We start from the raw sequence: 24,105 nt of genomic DNA on the forward strand, positions 1-24,105 counted from the left end.
TATAGAGCAGGTTTATTCTCTCTTTGCTTTGTGCAAATTTGTCAGTTACAATTCGATAATTATATTACAAGTGACAACGAGGCTTGGCGAAGGCCCGTTTCAATCGGGCCTATACACCAAGCATAACACGGCAATATAAAAATCTTTATCCGGCAAGCTGCTTAACTTCAAACGCTTTGTGTACGGAGATCTTATGTGAGCGGGGTCGGCCAGCTCCGAGAGGGGCCTATTAATGATATTTAAAATGCCTGAATACAATTCGATGCTTTCTGTGATAATATATAACAAAGTTGTCTTTAACGGACGCTGATGTATTTAGTACATTTAAAAGTTATTTACATGCTTTAAAATAATTTTTAAATATTTATATCTTTTTCAATTTTAAAGCTCTTAAAATCATTGGGTAGGTCCGGCTTATCCTGCCTACCCCCAAAAGCCGCCACTGCTATTGGGACCGTGCAAGTTCGGCAAAGCGACACCTGGTTTCTACGCTCAGCAACTTTCTTCGCACTTTTAATTATATTGGCCAATTATATTAGTTCTGGTTACTGGATAATTATCAAGGCCATAGTCCAAAAAAATAATAAGAAGACAAAGTAAGATTCAGGTTATGTTATTAAAAAGTAAACAATTGTATGTAGTAAATAAAATTAGTTATTCAAATGCAGTACTGCAAGCAAAATACAATTAATTAAATTTACCTTTATATAATAATTGCATATCATATCAATATTGTGGAGCAATATATAATTTTTCTTCTTCAATGACAGTAGGTATAAAATGTACGTCAATTTGACAATAATTTCAATTGACACAAATAAAATATGAATTATTTAAGAAAGTTGCAATATTTCTCCTCTATTCGCGCACGATAGTTTCTCGTATCCCCTCCAAGTATTTGCACACCGCGAATAGAATATGTACACTGTGTGTGCTTGTTTAACAAATCAAATAAAAATAATTTTATTAAAACAATAAAAAATTTATTAACAAAAACTTTACACTGTACACTTTAAACCTTATCTGATAGTAGCACCCAATTCTTTAACAGCATCAGCTATACTTTTATGTATGACACTAACTTCTTCCTGTGTTAAAGTCTTCTCCATGTGTCTGTATGTAATCCTATAACAATGACTAACTTTTCCAGTCTTTGGATGTTTAAATTCATCAATCAATTCAATCTGTTCTATCAAATCCCCACCTATGTTTCGGGCTAAATCATAAAAGTCATTCGCAGAAAACTCCCCTGGTGGAAGCCAAAAGCTTAGATCATTCTTACATTGAGGATATTGGCTAATGGGGGTATAAATAATATCATCATTGACGTTTTTGTTTTTAAATTGGTTTAGGAAGCCTGAGTCGGAAGACCAGAACAAACGAATATCTGGGATTTGATATAGACACATCGCAATCCTTTCTAACCCTAGACCAAAGGCCCAACCGATTTTATCGTGGACTCCAGCGTTATTTAAAATGGCTTGTTGCATAATACCACACCCTAGAACCTAGAACAATATATAAATATTTCAATAATAAAACTTTACATATAAATTTTGAAAATATTATTTTATGAAAGTGGCCTTAAGGGCGTAAAAGCAAAATTTCGCGACAATGCGTTTTAAATGCATTTATTTTTTTTAATCGTGAGAAAACTAGTAAGTATTTTTGACAATTTAAACGCAAAATGAAAGATTGCATTATTACCGATGGCCGAAAGTCCCTAAAAACTTCTGTTTATTTTAATAAGTTACAGGGACGAAAAAATAAAAGAGAAAATTTAGTGTGATTTTAAATTTCAAATATCTCATTCAAAAGAAACTTTTTGGTTATTCTAAGGGACTTTCGGCCCTGGGTAATAATGTAATCTTTCATTCTGAGTTTAAATTTTTCAAAAACAGTAGTTATAAGTTTTCTCAAGATTGGAAAAAATGAATGCATTTAAACCACATTGGCGCAAAACTTTGCGCCTACTCCCTTAAACAAGGAGATGGACTAAGTCCTCTCTAATTTATAATAGGGTCAATCCATTTTAAATCACCCAATATAAATATATTTTGTTGCTCAACATTTTTAATTTTCCCGATTCTTTTATCATGGATTCCCTATGGGTAGATATTCACAAAAATCCAATTGAAAAAATTTTGTAAGCCATATTTTTTATTTGACAGCCATTTTTAAAATGACGGCTCGGCGAATTTAATGAAAAAACGGGGTTTGCGGAAAATTTAATTGCCAAGTCATTTTTAAAGATATCAGCATAATCTAAACACCAGTGTGTTCAGCATGAAATTCGCTTCAAAAATATGTTATTTAAATTTCTCTATCATTAAAGAAAGTCAATAAAACTTTCTCCAAAACTTCGGAAAGAATTTAGCAAAATCGTTCATTTTTAACACCATTAATTCTTAGGAAGGAGAAGTATCTCATAAATAATAATTTATTTCTGTGTTGAATACTCAAAATACTACCAGCAGCAAGTTGTAGTCTTGAGAATCAACTCCTTTTTTCCCTACAGTTTTTCAAAAATGGCCGAAAGCACGTTAATGCCAATTGTCAAAGGTCAATATCTGAAAAGGGACTGAATAAAAACAAGTGAAATTTTTATTAAATGTTTTTTATACTGATAAGAATATCTCACAAAAAAATTATGACTGAGACTCAACTAAGTTTTGAGTTATAGAGTTGTGAATTCCAATAAAAACGCTAACTTTTTAATACACTCGTGCAATGCTAAATTAGCAACTCAAGGCTAAAATTATCTTAATTTTCAAAATCAAATGATGCTTAAATCTATATATTATTATTAGAGTTTTAAAATAACAACTGCACCTACATGTCTCTGCAAGTGGAGACATGAACACCCCCCCCCCTCAATCTCCATTGCACTGTTAGTGCAGTTTTGGAATTGTATCACTACATTGATGTGCTTAATTAAATTTACTTATATTAGTAATGTTATTTAATTGATTGTTTAATTATTCAGTATGAGTTGTTTTGTGGGTGAACTAAAGTGAACAGTGTCATAAACAACACTAAAAGAAAGAAGTGCCTGAAAATTTTATTAGTATAAGTGACTTGCCAACTGAAGATAGCGCAACTGAGAAGCTAGGCATTAAGGAATATATTAGATGTTACGCACTCCTTAAAGATGCCGACACAACAACTGGCTCTTCGTTCAAAATAGGTATAAAATCTAGAACAGCTATTAACTTATTATTTAATAAGGAAATTTGGCCACCTGGTGTTAACATCAAATGGTCTATAGAATCTTCCAATTCTGAACCAACGCTTTCATCTGAGTCACATAAGAATCCGAAGAATCTCAGAAGTCCTGTCACCTTGAAAAATCCAATTACCAATTCTCGCAAGAACAAAGATGAAGTAGAAAACACAAACATACGTACAGACAAGCAGGCCATCGAAGTTTGTAAATCTAAGAATCCGTTCCATTCGCCTGTAAATTTCATTAAGAAGGATACTTTAGAACCTTCGATAAATCTGGATCCTTTGACCCCACCAAGAGTTAGATTAACCAATAACTCGAATAGTCGATATCTTCTAGCCAGATTAAGGGAACAGGATATCTTAAACGCCATTAAACTTCATCTTGCTTATCTACACGACCAACCAGCTTCAGTGTTTTACGATGGATTTACCAATACAAGCGTTAAACTCTTTTTGGCTTCCGAGGGACTTCCCACTAAGACTGAAGACCTACGACGAATTCTGCTGGAATTTAACAATGCCTATGGGATTGGTCCAGATGAGGTGGAAGCTGATCTTGATGCTTACAGATCCTTTCTCACTTCTGAAAGAATTATACACCTGCAAAAATCAAGGGAATGTCACCGAAATTACTATTCCGCTGCCTCTCCAAAACGAAATTTTTAAACATCACGACGTGTTCTGAGGGACTAGAATCCTCAAATTGTTTTAGTGATAACAACTTTAGCATGGTTCTGATTAATATTCGTTCTATAAGATACAAAACTGATGAATTATTTTTGTTCCTAGGGGAATTAGGATTTCCCCCGGTAGTTGCGGTTACAGAGCACTGGCTTGAAGTCAACGAGCCTTTTTTTGTAGAAAAATACACCACAATTGCAAGGTATGATCGTCCAAGCTCGGCTTACGGGGGCACCCTAATTCTATCTACGAGCAATGATTTTTCTTCGGTAACAAAATATGACTTTCTGCTAAGTGAAGCCTTCTTTGAGTTTTCGTTAATTTACAATAATAATCTTAATCTTTATATTATTTGCATTTATAGATCACCTAACTCTTCCGTGGAACTATTTTTTCAGAACCTGCTAAATTTGTTAGATGACCTGTCCCATAAAAGTAGAAACATTTTATGCGGGGACTTTAACATTGATTATGCTGCTGCTAGTGCTAGACAAATATCATTGGTCAACATATTTGAATCGTAAGGTCTAACAATGCACGTTGATTCTCCTACAAGGATTACAAAAACTTCATCTACCATAATTGATTATACTGTCTCAGATTTTTCACCCCTTGATGTCCACTCTACAATTATTAATGCTGGACTATCTGATCATGAAGCAGTTTATACGAAGTTTAATATCTTGAGCAAACCCTCCTCGAAAACCCGACGTTTAGGCAGGATTTTTTCCACCCGGAACTTTCGTAATTTCCAAAATTTATGCTTAACCTCTGAGTGGCGCTTTCCTGCTATGGACGTGGATAATAATTTCAGTGCTTTTTTGGATAAGCTTGTCTGTATCTTCAATAAAGCATTTCCTTTAATTGCAATTAAGCCAAAACATCGCAAACCCTGGACTACTAACGGTATCCGAATATCTTCCAAGAATATGCGTTCTCTTCTCTATATCAGGAAATTTACTACCAACGTCTCTATCACTGAATATATCACAAAGTACAGGGCAACCTATCTTAAACTTATAAAATCAACTAAAAAAAACTACTACCATAACCGTTTGGGAAGCTCAAAAAGTGTTGCAAAAGAAACTTGGTCCATAATAAACGATCTTCGAAATAAAACCCACACTGCCAAAACAATTTCCCTTCCAGACCCTGAAAATCTAAATGAATACTTTGTTAATGTGAGTAAAAATATTACATCAACTATTTTGCCACAACAAGATCCCATTGCTTATCTCCCTAATTCAAGAAAGGTCTCGAATTCATTCTTTATAAAACCAGTCGATAAATCTGAACTGATCCAAACAATCAATAGTATCAAAAGCAAATCCTCCTGTAGTACTGATGGTCTATCGATAAAAATTTTTTCTAATCTCCCAGAAAATGTGTTAGAAGTCCTCATCTCACTAATTAATGATTCCTTTGAGAAAGGTAAATTTCCAGATTGCCTGAAGACAGCCATCATTATTCCTCTTCATAAGGGTGGTGAAATATCTAATACCTGCAATTATAGACCTATTGCACTACTACCGGTACTCTCCAAAATTATTGAGAGACTCATAAAAGCCCGACTTATGTCCTTTCTAGTTGAAAACAACATTTTATCACAAAATCAGTTCGGCTTTTTAAATAATAAATGCACCACTGATGCCATCTTTTCTGTACTACATGAGGTTTATCAAGCACTGAACAATAATCTTCACACTGCCACCGTTTTTTGTGACTACGCCAAAGCTTTTGATTGTGTAAATCATAACATTTTGATAAGAAAACTAAATTTCTACGGAATTCGAGGTATTTCTTTAGATTGGTTCCAATCTTACTTGGATGATAGGAAACAACTGGTTAGAGCAAATGATACAGACTCTAGTCTCAAAAACATTGTATGTGGGGTACCTCAAGGTTCAGTATTGGGTCCTCTACTTTTCCTTATCTTTATTAATGACATCACTAGTTTAAAAATCGATGGAAAATCTTTCTTTTTGCTGATGATACCAGTATCACTTGGAGCAACTCAAATATTGTAACTCTTCATGCTACTATAACTTCTGATCTACTTACAATAAAAACCTGGTCTGACTCTAATTTACTCTCGTTTAACGTAGATAAAACAGTAGCATAGTCTTATAAAGGAGTCCTTCAACCCTTACCTCTTAATAACAGCCAGATCAGTACCGTTGATTCTGTAAAATTTCTTGGTATTTTTTTAGACAGCAACCTTAAATGGTCCCGCCATATCGATTTGTTAAGGAAGAAACTATCCTCAGCTTGCTGTGCTATAAGATCTGTTTCGAATGAACTCAATTTAGCATCTTCCAAAATAACATATTTTTCTTTGTTCGAGTCACATCTTCGTTATGGTCTTCCTTTTTGGGGTTCTGGTACAGCTGCCCAATTCGATGTTATTTTCAAATTACAAAAAAGAGCAATTAGATATCTGTTTGGCCTCAGAAGAACAACACATTGCAGAAGTTACTTCAAAGATCACAGAATTTTAACCCTTCCATCTTTGTATATTTTAGAAACTGTTTGCTTAATTCGTAAACATCTACATGTCTTTCCACCAAGACCTAATCATGACTACTTCACGAGAAATTCTACGTTTGACGTCTATATGCCGACCCCGTCCTCTGAGTTAGTAAAGAAATCTATATTATATTCCGCAAAAAAACTTTACAACCATCTCCCTCTACAACTTAAATCTGCAGCATCTTTCCCCAAATTCCGTAAACTGACAAAAGCCTACCTATCTGAAAGACCATATTATTCAGTAGAAGATTTTCTTAATCAATAACTAAGAAATTACAGTACCCTTTGCACAAGTAGTATTTTTATTATCATTTTTTTGTCTATATTTGGGTGTCATATGCAGCAGCTTAACTTTTAAACTTATTAATTACTTGGTAGACTATGCATTTGCAATTTACTTAAATTTTGCAATTGATTAATTCTGTTTAACTTCATTGTTATTGTTATTATTGTAAATATATTGATTTATGTAATTTTAGTAAATTGGATTATTGTTTTGTTTTCTTGACTTTTTATAAGCTTTGTCGATAGAATTGTACAATTTTTCATGACAATAAAGCATATTTCTATTCTATCTATTCTAAGAACAATATTTGCTCAAATTAAGAATTTCAAATGAAATTACCAATATTTTCATTTTGATGCAAAACAAAATTCTAGTTTTATTTTAAAAGGTTTTTCCATAATATTTGCTAAATTTAAGTAAACGTGCCACAAAAGAGTTTCAAAATTCAAACTGTATCAAACTTACTCTTTTGTGGCGCGTTTTACTTCAAATTAAGCAAATGTTATGGAAAAATCTTTTAAAATAAAACTAGAATTTTCTTTTGCATCAAAATGAAAATACATTTTTGCGTCACGTAATATTCATATCAGATCTTTTGTAGCTGGAATATTGTATGCGCCACTCATTTTTACCGCGTTTAGCGGTTTTTTTTATTCTTGTTTTGAGTGTTCAACACAGAAATAAATTATTATTTGTGAGATACTTCTCCTTCCTAAGAATTAATGGTATTAAAAATGAACGATTTTGCTAAATTCTTTCCGAAGTTTTGGAGAAAGTTTTATTGACTTTCTTTAATGATAGAGAAATTTAAATAACATATTTTTGAAGGGAATTTCATGCTGAACACACTGGTGTGTAGATTATGCTTATATATTTAAAAATGACTTGGCAATTAAATTTTCCGCAAACCCCGTTTTTTCATTAAATTCGCCGAGCCGTCATTTTAAAAATGGCTGCCAAATAAAAAATATGGCAAATTTTTTCAAATGGATTTTTGTGAATATCTACCTATAGGGAATCCATGATAAAAGAATCAGGAAAATTAAAAATGTTGAGCAACACTGACTGGGTGATCTGATATGGATTAACCCAATAAATACCTGGATACCTTAATAAAACATACAAAAGATCAAACAAGAAACCTTCAATATAATAGGCAGGATACAAAAACTTAATACATAATATATAATATCGGTTCACAACGTTCTTCGACGTCTTCTGATTTCCAATCTCCATCTCGTTCTGTCATTTCATAGATCGTCCACGAGTTTTCTGTCCCTGGTTTCTCTATCAACTCCTTCTCTTCAAATTCTTCTAGGCCTTCCTGGTCTGCGCCTTCCTTTTGGTTGCCATTCGAGGATCTGTCTTGGTATTCTATTCTCCCGCATTCTCCTTACGTGTTCGTACCAGCTGAGTTGTTTCGTCCTGATGTTAACAGTACTATGTGCAACCCCCATGATTTCTCGGACTCTCTCGTTTGTTATTCTGTCGCGTCTAGATATTCCCGCCGAACGGCGCCAGAAGTCCATTTCTGTTGCTCTAAGCATTTTCTCTGTTCTGTCTATTAGGGGCCAAACTTCGCATCCATATGTTGTGATGATTTTTATTATAGTGTTATATATTCTTCTTTTATTTTCCTTAGAGATGTTTTCATCCCACAGTACGCTGTTCAGTAAGGATATACCTTTACTTCCCTGTATATTTCGTTCCTTAATAGTTGCATCTAATTTTCCGTCTTGACTGATCTTTACTCCCAGGTATTTTTAGTCTTCTTATAATTTTATTTCTTGATTTTCCTCTACTCGGAGGCTATGTTGGTCTCCTCCGATACTCATGTATTCAGTTTTTTCCATATTCACTTCTAAACCCCACTCTGTAAATTTTTAAATACAAAAACTTAAATGCAATAATGATTAATTCCCTTCTATATGCTGATGGTATAGTTTTAATCATAGACAAAGTGAAGAAAACGCAAAAACTAATAGACATTTGAAAATTGACATTGAAGATGAGAAAAAAAGGAGTACCAATATAATAAATAGTAAGGGAACAAGTAATAGAACAAGTATCTACTTTTGAATATTTGGGAAATATAATAACTGATGATGGGAAAACGGACATGGTAATAAGTAATAAACTGAAGAAGGCTACATGTATCACTCACTGAATAAAACAATTTTTGTGAAATCAGAAATAGACAACAAAACTAAACTCGAGAGTATATAACAGCATAGTCAATCCGATAATGACATATGGGGCGGAAACATGGATCGTGCAAAAGAAACATGAATCAACGATAAACGCAACCGAGATGAAATCAACGAACTGTCAATACTGATGGAATCGCCATGAAGTGAGTTTAATGGGGCCAGGATGAGATACAAGATAATCAGGTAATATAGGGAAGATAATTGCCATCTTTCATAAACAAACAAATTGATAGTGCTAGTCAGGTAGTTCAGGGTTGCCAGATTGCGGTATTTCCCACTATTTTGGGGTAATTTGAAAGCGTATCTCGAGCGAAAGCGAACTTCTCCAAGCAGAAATGGTTGAAAGATTTTTTGCGGGGAAAATTATGGAAAATTTTAAGGGGTCATGGGAAATTAAATTTGCGAATGTACACATAGAACTGTATATTATACTCTCATATAATCGAAGAAGATAGACCTATGAATTATTTCCAGGGCCCTCTGTTGATACGTAGTATAATTTTTGTTTACTGTTCTATACATTTGACTACTAATTTATTAAGATGCGGCAAAAATTTAAATTTGGGTGATTTGAGGGAATTTCAGTTTCTAAATGGGGGTTTTATAAAATCGCATCTGGCAACTCTGGTGGTAGTTATAGCAAATTTTACCTGACAAATTCTGTCTCTCTAGGACCTCTGTCTTGTATGTTGGCGCCAATCTCGCTTCACTGTTTGAATGGGACGGGGCCAATCCATCAGTACTGACAGTTTGTTGGCTGAAATACATGAGAAGAATAGCTGGAGTTACGAAGTTTGAAAGATTTAGAAATGAAGATATATTAAAGAGCTGTAGCAAGAACCGATAATGAGGAAGATCAAAAATAAACAATTGAACTGATTTGGCCACACAGAGCGAATGGAGCAAAAGAGACTAACAAAGAAGGTACATGAAGCCAAAATGGGAAACAAAAGAAAAAGGGAATGCTGAGGAAGACATGGATAGACCAAATCGATGATATTGGTGAAAAGAGAGACATGAATATAAGTGATATGAAGAACCTGGTCACCAATAGAAGTGCACGGAAGAAATGGATAAGAGGCGGAACCCTATATCTGACGCCCTGAAGGGCAGTAAGGATTATGAGAAAAAGGAAGAAGAAATTGGCATATTTTGACAAGTTGTGACCAAATCAAAAACTGCAATGGTTTGGTCATGTCAGATACAGAAATGAAAACTATGTTGGATGAAGGATAGAGCTGTTAGAAGTTGATAAAAAGAGAGGTAGAGGAAAACAGGAGAAGACAGGGGGACTGTGTAATAGAGGACATGGGAAAGAAAGGTTTTAGGGCAGTCAATGAGGGTATTTGGCTCCGAATTCCATCCTACTACATCGATTTACTCGATATTTTCACAGTAAGTAGGGAATAGCTCAAGAAACAAAGTCTACCCTATATATATACTATGGCGATTTTACCTTGGGGGTTCCCACCCCTTCAATGGGGTGGAAAAAAATTTTTTTTCCAAGAAAATTATCAGAAGCTATCAATGTCTGATTGTTTTAGTAGTGGAGTCACTGAAGGTTTTCACCTCCGATTTCGTTGAACCTTCATCGATTTTCATGAAAATTGGTGAGTCGTTAGAAGATACTTTAAGGAACAATGGTGACACGATGCGAACTTGCGGTTTTACCCTGGGGGTGGATGCCACCCCTTCTCGGGGGTGAAGTTTTTTTTATTAAAAATAATACCAGAAATCGATAGAGAGGCAACTTCTAAGCAAAATTTGTTATACAGGGTGTCCCGGAAAATAGTGCGTTCCTTAAAGGTATAGGTAGAAGGCACCATGTAGAACAAAAATCTCTTATAACATTTTTTTCTAAATTCAACCGTTTGACCAAAAAATTTAAATGTATTTTGGTAGGCAAATTTAAATCTGACAACTATGTGCGGTACGCAAATTTAAGCATAGACAGTCCCATGTAAATAAATAGATAGTAAACAGATGATTTTAAAGAATCCTGTTTAGTGTCAATGCCGAAAATGTTTTCGAATAGTGAGTGTATTACCTATTATGTTATTACCTATGAATGGTGTTTGTGAAAGGTTACTTGAAACATCTATTCGGTATAATAATTATTTTCAAGTAAGTACAACTTAGTTATTTCAGTTCACAAGTAAACAAATTACTGAGACATTATCTGGTGTATTTAAGTTCCACTGTAAACTATTAAAACTATGTAATTCAGTTAAAGCCCTCAGCAATACTCAGCATTTAACCTATTTTAACCTTACTAAATACATAATACTAGTTCAGTTAAAAGATGTGTTTTTATGTTAAAAGATGTGTAATTCGTTTAAAATTATGCAATAGGTATTTCAATACATTTCAAAAGAAAATAATTTTAGTAAACAAATAGTAAATACATAAGTATTACCTACTAGGTATTAGGTTGGATTATTTTAAATACTGTTAATCACAATCACAAACGAGTTCTTATTATGTTATTATTCCGTAGTGCGTACGATGTTGCCAGTTTATTAAAATTTCCAAACATTAAAATACAGGTATATGGAAAACAATGTTAACTTTTTTTTGGAAATGGTTAACTTTAGAAAAAAATGGTATAGGACTTTCTTGTTCCAAATTGTGTATTCTCTCCATACCTTAAAGGAACGCACTATTTTCCGGGACACCCTGTATAAAGTTATTAACATAAATCAATACTTTTTGAGTTATTAAATATCAAAGATTTTAGTTTTTCTTAAAAAAAAAAATGCATGTTTTAAAGCTGTTTTTCACGTATTACTCAAAAACTATAAGCTGTTGTAAACTAAACTAATGTTACTTGAAAGTGAGTTACGGGTAATTGAATGTTAATTTTTTCGACGAGTACTCAAATCTAAGTATTCAAGCTTACATAACGGGAAAACGATGCATTTTATGGAATATACTTGTTAAGTACTTGTGAAAGTACTTTGTAATACCTATCAAATGAGCTCCAGTAAAAGTTAATAGCATCAAAATTAAGCAAGTTATGATGAAAATTAGAGAACCCTTTCAATTTTTTTAGGAAAAAGTGAAAAATTAAACATACGCCATTTCCACAAATATTAAAATTTATAGAAATCTTTACAAAAATTTCTTTATATTAGCATAAGTACAGTGCGACAAGCGAGTGGTGGCGGTTGACCTTCTCGTATTCTGCATTTGTCGCTGTGTATTTTCGCTTAAGGTCACGCGCCAGCACTGGCTTGTCGGCTTGTAATGATTTCAACAATTTTGACCGGTTTATAATGTATATTTTTGAAAAAAATATACCTATAATTTAAAAAAATCAGAATTTTTAAAATTATCGTACTTTTCATTTTCTTTTGATAATAACTCCAAAAATACTCAATATACGTAAAAAATGATAAAAAACTAAATTTTAGTTTTTTCTGTTCCAAATATTTTAACCATTTTATTATTTACGTAGAGTAAACAGTAACCGAGATAGAAACGTTTAAAATTTCAATTTTGCTGCGAGAACCATGTAACCGGGGCCATTTAACCTTTTATTTAAAAAAAAGTAAAAGGTTTGAAAGACTAATTTTGACGTTTTTTAATAGCTCTTGGAATCAACTTTTAACTAGTTTTAGTTGAAACTGATGTCTTAAAAACTAACGGAGTTATTTACAAAAAAACAATAACATTTTTTGGAAAAATATTTAGATACATTTTGAAACATTTTTGGTGCATAAATTTGAATGCTATCAACTTGTTCGAGGTTTTATTTGATAGATATTTCTACGAACTTTGACAAATCTTTAATAAGTTTATGTTATAAAATGCATCATTTTCCCGGTATTTAAGCTTTAATACTTAGATTTGGGTACTCGACGAGAGAAATATATATTCAATTACCTATAACTCACTTGTAGTTAACATTGAAAGGTTTTTCTAGTAAGGAGTTTATTTGATTTTTTATTAGCCTCAATTTTGGTAATAAAAATTTTTTTGTAAAAACTTATAGTTTTTGAGTTATTTATGAAAAATCGGTTAAAAACATGCATTTTTCTTACGAAAAATTAAAATCTTTGATCTTTAATAACTCAAAAAGTATTGATTTATTTTAATAACTTTATATAACAAATTTTGCTTATAATTTGTCCCTCTATCGAATTGTGGGGTTATTTTTAATTAAATAATTTTCACCCCCGAGGAGGGGTGGCATTCACCCCCAGGGTAAAAGCGCAAGTTGGCACCATGTCACCTTTGTTCCTTGAGATATTCTCTAACAACTCACCAATTTTCATGCAAATCGATGGAGGTTCAACGAAATCGGAGGTAATAGTTCATATCCACCTTCAGTGACTGCACTATAGTAATTGTATGTTGACCAATAATGATTTTGGTCAACATACAATTACTAAAACAATCGGATATTGTTAGCTTCTGATCATTCTCTTTGATTATGTAAAGTAATGTTCAAATCAGTTAGGCCACTCTGGCTCTCTGGCCTCAAATGTCGATTACATTCAAACTAAGCGAGATATGTTGCAAAAAAAAATTGACGACTAATGTATTTTAAGAAAAAAAATGAGAAGTGTATTTAACCTCTCATCCACCAGAATTTAAATGCATCGTTTTCCTTCTACAATACCTTTTATTATAGTGTTATTTCTATGTTCAAAATGTTGAACGGGTTTAAAATGAATGATTTTTGAAAAAAATAAGAGCAAATTATAGAGCGCATTTTTAAATTTTCTTAAAAATCTTCTTTTTTCTCCATGTAACTCGAAAATGATAAGAGATGCGAAACAAAGATGCCATACAAAAATGTAGGGTTTTTTAGATAAAAATTTTGTTTCTGTTTTTCATTACTGTATCTCTTATCATTTTCAAGTTACATGGAGAAAATGGAAGATTTTTAAGAAAATTTAAAAATGTGCTCTATAATTTGATCTTATTTTTTTTCAAAATCCATTCATTTTAAACCCATTCAACTTTTTGAACATAGAAATAACACTGTCATAAAAGGTACTGTAGAAGGAAAACGATGCAGTTAAATTCTGGTGGATGAGGGGCTAAAAATATACTTCTCATTTTTTCTTAAAATACATTAGCCATCAATATTTTGCAGCATATCTTGCATAGGTTGAATGTAATCGACATTTAATATTGCTCATTTTAAAGGTCTTTTCAAGCACTACAAAAGGTATTAGTAGCATTATACGCCTAAAATCGACTGTTTCTCTGTTATTTCAAGTTGAATACACCGATTTCAGCATGCACCAAAAAACAAACTCTTTTCACCTACCATATCTCTTTTTGTATTATAACTAGAAGATTTACGAAAGAATAAGGTACAAAAGGTTTTTTTATAAGGTACAAAAATGTTTTATATAGTTTTTTTAGTTAGATCCATAGTTTTTAAGCTGTTCGCAAAAAACCGTTCAAAAAGATGTTATGTTTCAATGAAAATGGTCAATTTTCAACCACGAGTAACTCAAAAAATACTGAGTTTTCAAAAAAAATTATAAACCAGTTTTTGCTTAGAATTAGGCTCTCTAGTCACTTCCGTGGTTATTTTAACTAAAAAATTTTCCGCCCCCGAGAAGGGTTGGGAACCCCCCAAGACAAAAGCACACATCGGCATAGGGTAGACTTTAAATTAGGAGATAAGTAGAGGCTATTTCCAAAATTTCATTAAAATCCATGCAGTAGGATAGAATTTGGAGGTAATATCCTGTTCTTGCTCTCATTAACTGGCGTATTTAGGTAACGAAAATAATGCATAGAAATGAGTGGAAGAAGAGAAAGGAACAGCAACCCTGAAAAGAGAAAAGCTGAAGAAAAAGACGAAAGACAACCAAGTGTTTTTTAAAACTAATCACTTATTAACTTCCTTAATTATTTTGGGATAGTTTTTATACATATAGATATACATTTACCTCAATCCATTCATCATTATGAAAGACCTCTAACTCCCAAGACGGTTGTGTAAATGGAAAAGTTGTGTCTACCCATCGATACTTGGTGTTTTCTTTAAAAAGTGCTTTGGCAAGGCCAACTAAGGTATCCTTTAATTCAAATTCTACAACTTTCACTGCTTCCAAAGAATGACAAGCTTGTTTTTCTTGGTTGCCTAAAAAATAAATACAACATATATAAATACTCTTCGTCATTTTACTATTATAACTTAAATGGTTGCGATTAAGCTTATTTGATACTAAGTGGTTTTGTCACATGCTTTGATCAACAATATACTTTTATGTATATACAATATTGATTCAGTGAATTTGTACTCTACGAGCCCCCTAGTGGGAAAGTTTTGGGGTAGTTCTGATTTCTTTCATTATATATGGATTTTGGGTTGCTGAATCCGAATCTGAAGTTTGCGGACAAAATTTCGTGACGGAACATTGAAAAAATCACGAAAAAAGCGAAAAATTCTTGCTTTTTCCCGCTTTTTTGCTTAAATCTCGAAAACTATTAACTTTTAGTAAATGGTGTGTTAACAAAAATTAAAGTACATAAAATTCTCTACAAATATCACTATTTACTTTTTTTCTCAGATGAACCGTTTGGTCTAAAGTTCAAGTTGAATATTGCTAATTTTCAACGGTCTCTGTAAAACCCACTTTTTACATTCCAAAACTTTATTTTTTATTAGAATGATGTCCTTTGTTACATTTTTGCTAGTTTTCTGCACAAGTAATTAAATAGAAAAATAAAGTCGAAATTGTACAAATTTAGTATCACAACAGGCCAGACAGGGGGCCACGTTCTGCCAACAGTTGAAACTTGGATTTAAATTCTTCTGGCACATATTTTACAATATTTTTTACATCATTAGAAAGAATCACTGTTCTGTCTAAGTTGAACAAGATCTCCTCTAATTGATCCACCATTGCTGATGATAGGGCCATTGACTTAATCACTATTTTGGCCAGAGTTCTGTGAGCCAACATATGAGCTCGTACTGGCCTTGTGTCATCGTGACCAGACATATTTTTTTCGGTTGATTTTGCCTCATATATGGTATTGAAATTTCAGACAATCCACCACCTTGAATAATGTAACCAATTGCCTCCATGGAGGACATCAATAGTGAAATCCACCGAGCCTTATAACAACATTTGACAGATCAGGATCATCGGGACGACTAGCAAGGATGTCTCTTGCCTTGAGGTAGAGGGGTTGGTCAAATGTCACCAGACATGTAACTTGCTTCAAGGATTTAGTTTTCTCTACTCCGTTCAACAATTCTGTAAATATTGTATCATAATCACTTGGAGGAGCGTTGATAAATGGCTGGTAAACAATAAATGTTAGTTCATATGGCATGTTTCTTGTGACAGCTTCCATGAATCCATTCCATCCTAAGAGGCCGGGAATATCTCTACTTTTCCTATAGAGCCACAGAAGATCAGGCACAGATGGAGTCACAGTTTCAGTTGGTGTGAACATTCCCTTCGGATCTATTATCTTGATTTCTGCTAAACCTTGAGGTTTTGTCCTTTCAAAATGAATTAGTTGAACAGCTCCCTGACTTGCATAAATCTCAGGCGTGGGTTTCGTTTTTAACCGAGGAATGGATTGGTTAGGTGCTACTGCATGTTTTGGTGCAATACAAGAAATGCCACCCATGACGTGAAAAGTGTTGTATCCGTCGATTGTATGTACTTTAAAATCAGCGTTATCGTACACCTGCTGTGTAAAGCACGGCTGGTCAATTTTCTGCGGATCGGCTGCGATTGCTTTTTTTTGTCAGACAAATAGCTTCTTTATAGGATGAACAAAACCCCAAAGAGGAAACTACATCAACCAATTTTCTTGATCCGTACTTTTTGTAGAGCAACACGGCCAACCCTACAAGGACTGGTGAGACGAATGATCTGGGCCTTACCGCCGCTACAAGACTATGAATGAGCAAGCGCGTTGCTTTTCTTCTTCCAGTTATCATACTCCCCACGTTTTTTATAAAGTACAACTTTTTCCATAAATGTACGTAGTGTTTCAGGAATTAGTTCTTCATTTCCTTCTAAAAACTTATCCGGTGGGGGGTATTCCTGTATCTCATAAACCTCGCTCCGGAAATCCTCAACAATAATGGCAGCAGCCGTCTGAAAAATCCGTAGTCTTTCCTCTTTTTCATTTTTTAACGCTTGTTGGTACCAAGCGTCGTTCAAGATTTTGTAACCTGTGTCTTTGAAACAAACGACCGACTTCTTGTTTCGGGACATGGTAATAATTATATCGCTTCCGTATTTTTTGAGTAGATTGGCTTTGGCTGTCTTTTTGTCAGGACGATATTTACCCTTGATTTGGTCGATCAACTCATTGAGCAAAAATTGGCACTTTCCATCCCTATTCTCTAAATAGTTGTAAACATCTTGCATTGCTCTTTCAACATCATCGGGAAATGGACCCGATTTTTTAATCTTTTTTGAGTGATTGGGCGATTGTACAGTTTTCTTGTGCATAAACTATGATAACGGCAATCAGAGGCTACTAAGTCTAAGACAGACAAAAGGCGTTTGATTATGGCTTTGCCATACTGATCATCACGTTCTTTTTCTCGTTCTATAACAGTTTCTTTAAATTTTAAAACTCGAAACTGATACACCATATTGCGGTTGGTTGTCTTTTTACTTTGCTGTTCTATAAACTCAAGTGTTATGACGAGACCACACATAAAACATTGAGTTTTGAAATTAAAAGGTGGTGCAGTAGAACGTCTTTGAACTTGCTGCCTATCCTCCTCAACTTTCTTCAAGTAAGCGTTAATAATATAATTTTTACATCATTGTAATTTTACGACGTCACGCTATTAACAGTTTAATTAATCTTACTCTGTCATTAAAAAAGAAGAATTATTGGAAATAATTCTTATTTATTTATCAGTAGGAGAAATGTATTATGTATTTATAAGAAACTAGGAGAAATTTATTAAATGACCGCATTCTAATAAAACATAAAGTGGGTTTTGCAGAGACCATTCAAAATTCGCAATTTTCAACTTGCACATTAGACCGAACGGTTCGTCTGAAAAAATAAAGTAAATAGTGATATTTGTAGAGAATTTTAAGTACTTTAATTTATATTAACAGATCATTTACTAAAAGTTAATAGTTTTCGAGATTTAAGCAAAAAGCGGGATAAAATCAGAAATTTTTCGCTTTTTTTGCGATTTTTTCAATGTTCCGTCACGAAATTTTGTCCGCAAACCTCATATTCGGATTCAGCAGCCCAAAATCCATATATAATGGAAGAAATCAAAACTACCCCAAAACTTTCCTAGTCAAAACACAATTTTATTGAATCATATACCTACTTTCATCAAGACCAATAGTAGTTATAAAATAAACAAAAAGGTAAAATAATGTCTAGCACAAATTAATTGGACCAAATATTTACTCAGTGTTACCACTGTGTGGAGTCATCTTTATGATACAAAACAGCATCAATTCTCTTTGGCGTAGTGCCTACTGTTTACGAGTGATCTGGTTGAAAGATATTCCAAATTTCCTGAATTTTACCATTTAATTTTTCATCTGATAGCAAAGAGTCTCAATAGGGGATAGATCAGGACTGCTTGAATACCATTTTAAGTTGGTTGCATTCTGCAACCAAGATATTATGGATTTCATTGTATGGAAGAGATTGTGTTGAGTAAATGTCTTGTTACTTATTAAAGTCGACCTCATTATCTTTACAAAGAGACGCTAATAGTATCCAGGGCCCCCGCAAGGCTAAGCAGCGCCCGCGTGCGGCATAAATTTTTGCGCCCTTAAATCTGCTATAGGTATCCACTTATGAAACAAATCTATAATTTTTAATTTTTTACTTGTAATAAAACAACAGAAATTGCAAGAACTCAAATTTTCTTTTTCTTTTAACTGATTTGCTGATGATGGCAAAAAAACAAATAAAACATTAATATATTAGTTAAGAACGTAGGCGCAAAATTACGGGCCAATGCTTTGTAAATGTATTCATTTCTTTCGAATCCTGAGAAAACTATGTACCTAAGTATTTTTCAAAAATTTGAAATGAAAGATTACATTATTACCGAGGGCCGAAAGTCCCTGAAAACTTCTATAATGTTTATTTTAATAAACATGAAGTTACAGGGGTGAAAAACTAAGAGAAAGTTTAGTATGATTTTTAATTTTAAATATCTCATTCAAAAAAAACTTTTAGTTTATTCTAATGGACTTTCGGCCCTTGGTAATAATGTTGTTCTGAAGCTATTTCTTTGTGGCATTTTTGTAATTAAATATTATAAATTGGAAATTTGTAACAATTTAACGACAATAGCGACAATTTAACTTAAAAAATGATTTTATTAACGTTTCGACGTCCACTTCGGACGTCGTTTTCAAAATACTTGATAATAATGTAATCTTTCATTCTGCGTTTAAATTGTTAAAAAATATTTATTACTTTTCTCGGGATTCAAAGAAAATGAGTACATTTAAAAAACATTGGTCCGAAATTTTGAGCCTACGCTCTTAAATCTAGACAACGATAGCTTAAATCTAAATTGAATTAAATGGGTGTTTTTCTAGATTTGACTGCAAGGGTGTCTCAGGGGTATCAAGGGGAGAATATTAGCTATACAGGGTGTCCAGAAACTCCCCCCGACAAACGAAAACCGGAGATTCTTCAGATAATTTTAAGACAATTTAACCCAATTCACCTAGTCCGAAAATGCTTCCTAAGGGAGCTAGAGCTATTTGAAGATGGCGTCTTGTAATTAGTTTTTCTTAAATACCTCCAGAACGCTTCTAGTTAGAAAAACGAAAATTGATGCGCATATTTATCTTCCAGAGGTAAATCAATTCCACATCGGTAAAATACACCTTTTTTTTTGAAAAATTTTTCTTTTTTTTTAAATTCAAAAAACGAAAAATTTTCAAATTGATTATTCTAGAAAACGGTGTGTCCTACCTACTTAAAGCAAGAGTACCTTTATTACTACAATACCTCACCATTTAATAATCCAGAGTCAAAAATGCTTAAAAATTAAAGACAAAATGTTATGCGATAAAATAACCGTTGCCCTACCCAAAACGGACGCCTATGACGGGTACCATAAATTTGCAATGGATGGAATCGATTTACCTCTAGAAAATAAATATGCGTACCAATTTTAGATTTTCTAACTAGAAGCGTTCTGGAGGTATTTAAGAAAAACTAATGACAAGACGCCATCTTCAAATAGCTCTAGCTCCCTTGGGAAGCATTTTCGGACTAGCTAAATTGCGTTAAGCTGTCTTAAAATTATCTAAGGAATCTTCTGTTTTCGTCTGTCGGTAGAGTTTCTGGACACCCTGTATAGCTAATATTGCCAAACCAGATAATCTTTCCTCTACCATAGTAAACTCAATAAATTTTACTAACTTTAATTTTGAAAATGATCTCTCACCACCAGAAGCAACAGACACAGTTAAACTGGGGAAGATTCTTAATGAAAAAGTGATATTTGGTACAGATGTAGTTACATATTTTTAAATATATATTTAGAGTTTTTAGTAATAAGTACAGTAGTTAGCTTTTGTTGAAGAACAAGTCAGTTTTTTTTTAAATATCATCGTCACTTAATGTAATAATGTCACTAAAAACCCAAAAATGTGATCATAACCAAACATCATAAATCAAATCTACTACTTAACGAACTTTGGACTTGATCAATTATTCTAATACTGTCTAATTTGTATGTTCAAGCTATCATTATCTGCTATATGTGTAAGATTCTCACAAATAGTTATATTTATGAAATTTATGTATATGGCTTTATAGCTTCTATCTTGGAACTACGCACTGTACTCGAAATATTATTTTTTACTTTAGAAAACATTAATATTAAAATTAAAAATACAATTATAGTAGTATCTGATTGTTTATTAGCACCAAATATAAAATAAGAATTTAATTATTTTTTCAGTAATAACCCAATATTTGATTTTTGAGCTTTCTCTAGGAGTCCATGAAAAAATTAAATTTAAGATTGTATAGAAAAATGATCTCATTTAAAATAAAAATTTCTTATTTACCAAACCTTCGGTTTGGCGCCCTTTCGGGGATGCGCCCTGATACGGGGGCCCTGATAGTATCCAAATGTCTGCGGTCCCTCCTGTGAGTACTGATCTGACAAGAATAGAATTTATTTTCAATTGTATCCATGTAAGTAACTTATTATAGTTAAATAAATTTTAATTCATAAAATAAAATTCTGTTGCATAGGTTTTGGACTAATTCATATGCGCTTGGGTTCGTAATTTTTTTTATAAAAAGTTAGCTGAAAGGTATTTGATGCCCAATTTTGGTACAGTAATAAATTGTAGTTAGATTAAAAAAATCATATTCTAATACTATGCAGGAACAACATTTTAAAAGCCAAATCAAATTTTGTTGACAAATTGAAAAAATCATGTTGTAATTGATCATTTTGAAAAAAGGAATCTTTATGAGCGTAATATGACAGACTATAAGATGCATAAAGTAAAGTCTCTTAATATTCCCCACACTTGGCAGTACATTATTTTGCACAAATAGAATGTTGTGTCAAGGAAAACCCACATATGAAACTATTGGCGGTTACAACATTGTTCCAGCATAGCATTCAATTAATGAATTCACTTCAGCCAATACCAATTCTACTGTTTTTACCTGTAAAAGCAGTGTTGGTTCCTTCTTCAAAAATATTCAAATTATCATCAGAAAAAATTTGATTCCTAGATCGCAGTCTAACAGCATCTACTTGGTGAAAAACCGGATAATGGGTTCTATCAATTTCATCTCTTCTGTACACATCTCCTATAATTAAAAAATTATTTAAACCTGACTGAATTAGCTCACTTTGATGAGCCGTCATGTGTGCTCGAAGTAAGAACTTCTTGTTTATATAATAACAGTCGCTTTTATTCCTTGAAGGATGATCTTTGGGGATAAGTAAACTATCAAAATTTTGGGTAACATTGACAATTGGGGGTAAATTATCATGGATAGAAAAGATAGGGTTTCCTCTTCTGTTCACATATTTTTTATAAAAGTAGTTCACTAATCTTTGTCTCACTAAATTCAAAGGATTAGAGGGTTGTAAGTAAATATTTCTTCCAATATATCCTGATACTTTATCAGTGATATTTGTATACTCATCTTTCAAGTAATTTTGGTTCAGAAGGATTAAGTCATTAGTTTTAAGTTGCGCTTTTGATAAAAGTCTTTTGAATAACTTAAAATGTGTTTGTTTAATCAAACTAATACTTGAAATATTCAACATTTTTATTTAAATTTGTAACATTTTCATCACAATACAACCCAACCTAATTCATTTTATATATTATTTATCTATGATTCATTTTAATATATTGACATTGACATAATAGTGTCGACAAAATCAGAGGAGCGGCTAAAGATACAGTGCGGCTCCCTAATTTGCGCGTGCGTGTCCTCAACTCCAACGTTGCCGTTTCCGAGATAGTTTGAAGGACAAATTACGTTGAGAAACAAGAAACGCGTCTAACTTCAATTGTATTTTGTATTTGTCACTGTCAAATCTTTGATCGGATTTATTTTTATATTGGATTTATTTTTATATTTTGGATATTTGGATCTAAGTTGGTTATGTATGTCCTGTTTTATTCATTAAAAAGGATTCCTAAATAAAAGTTTATTCTCAGATACAGATTATGCATGGTTTGACCCAAATCAATATGAAACAAGGACATTTATTGAAGCTATAAATATAATTTGTAAATAATTTTAAACTGTTAATTGCAAGAATCACATAGACATTCTTTATAATTATTAATTTAGACATTTTTGTGTAGAAATAAATATTTTTAGTAGGTATAGATATATAAGATGTAATTTCAATTAATTTGAATGCACAAATATGCTTGTGAAATTGTGGAAAGGCTCAGGATTTGTTAAAATTCTGGATTAAAAAGTACAGTTCAATTCAACAGATATAACATAATATACGTATGGCATTAACAATATAAACAGGTTAATACAATAAAACAAAGGTTTTTGGAATTTTAATCCTTTATTATTTAGATATAGGGCGGGTACTTTATGTCCCGGTTAAACCGCCATTAGCTAACCGGCGTTTAATCAGGACAGAAATGTATGCATAACAGACATAAACACAATTGTACTTATTATTATGATTAGGAGTGCGAAATTGGAAAACCAAGGTGAGGGATAGGAAGCTGATTCTGGAACAGGTCAAGACCCACCATGGGTTGCGGAGCCAATGATGATGATATTATGATTATACATGATATTACAACGCAAGAGGCCCAAAGAGGTACTTTTCTGTCCCGATTAGCTAACCGAGGTTTAACGGGGACATAAGTCCCATAATCTATAAAGTTTTGAGCCAAAAGTATGTATTACACTTTCATTTTCATGTCATCAGCATTTGTTTATTTAAACATACTGTCAAAAAAATTAATAAAAAAAACACCATAAAGCTAATTTTTCTATTATTTTTGTCCTTTAAAATAACTTCCTTGTTCATACATTTTTGCTAGTTGTGGAAGGCCTTTTAACAGAATGAGATATAAAATAAATTTTAAAGGATACTCAAAATCAAACACCAATATCATGTATTTATAAATTGCTAATAATAAAATACTTAAAATCAAATCAGTCACCAATATAATATACCTATTTATTTATAAATTTATTAACAAACTGCAGTCCAATAAAAATCAAATTATCAACATTATACTACATAACAATGATTTTCCTTTCATGTTCGAAGCATACACTACCAACATTCGTCGGAATATATTCTTTTTAGTATGTGTGTAGTAGAAGCATAGCATGTACTATAAAAACATTCTACATTTCATGTTTTTTGCATATACTTCGAAGAATATTCTCGGACCAAATATACTGAGCACATTCATGTATGTAGTTACTTAGAATATTCGTAAAAGTTTATTCTTGGAATAAACCTTTTAGGCTATTGATTATGTTCAAAATAAGAGAACTAAAAGGAACTACAACGTTAACGGGATTTTATTGTCTCATATCTGTCTCTAAATTAGAAAAAACCATGGAGTGCTACCATTGAAATGAGTGAGTTTTTGAGAAAGGGGTGAATTAGTCCCTAGTCACAGGGCGAATTAGGGTGAGTTCTATGCACTTTTGATATAAACACATCTACAGGAAAATTGTTCCAGG

The 24,105-nt window shown here is 32.7% G+C and overlaps 1 protein-coding gene across 1 annotated transcript; it reads right to left on the reverse strand.

Moving 5' to 3' along the window:
• Positions 1–961: 961 nt before the first annotated feature.
• Positions 962–22,271, reverse strand: LOC114336070 (probable phenylalanine--tRNA ligase, mitochondrial). Its single transcript, XM_028286393.2, has 3 exons — positions 21,577–22,271; positions 14,850–15,043; positions 962–1,508 (listed from the first exon to the last, which is right to left on the reverse strand). Exons 1-3 carry the CDS (start codon positions 22,187–22,189, stop codon positions 1,020–1,022), a joined length of 1,296 nt encoding a protein of 431 aa, XP_028142194.2. The 5' UTR covers positions 22,190–22,271; the 3' UTR covers positions 962–1,019.
• Positions 22,272–24,105: the final 1,834 nt, after the last annotated feature.

The sequence above is a fragment of the Diabrotica virgifera genome, chromosome 2, assembly GCF_917563875.1.
Source record: "Diabrotica virgifera virgifera chromosome 2, PGI_DIABVI_V3a".
In the NCBI taxonomy this organism is placed as follows: Eukaryota; Metazoa; Arthropoda; class Insecta; order Coleoptera; family Chrysomelidae; genus Diabrotica; species Diabrotica virgifera.

What these genes read in the sequence shown, in the direction of transcription:
- LOC114336070 (XM_028286393.2), bottom strand. Translation starts at nt 22,189, where the DNA reads ATGTTGAATATTTCAAGTATTAGTTTGATTAAACAAACACATTTTAAG. An exon ending in AACCAACACTGCTTTTACAG is followed by an intron (nt 15,044 to 21,576) that starts GTAAAAACAGTA and finishes TTTATTTTTTAG; the next exon opens with GCAACCAAGAAAAACAAGCT. An exon ending in ATAATGATGAATGGATTGAG is followed by an intron (nt 1,509 to 14,849) that starts GTAAATGTATAT and finishes ATATTGTTCTAG; the next exon opens with GTTCTAGGGTGTGGTATTAT.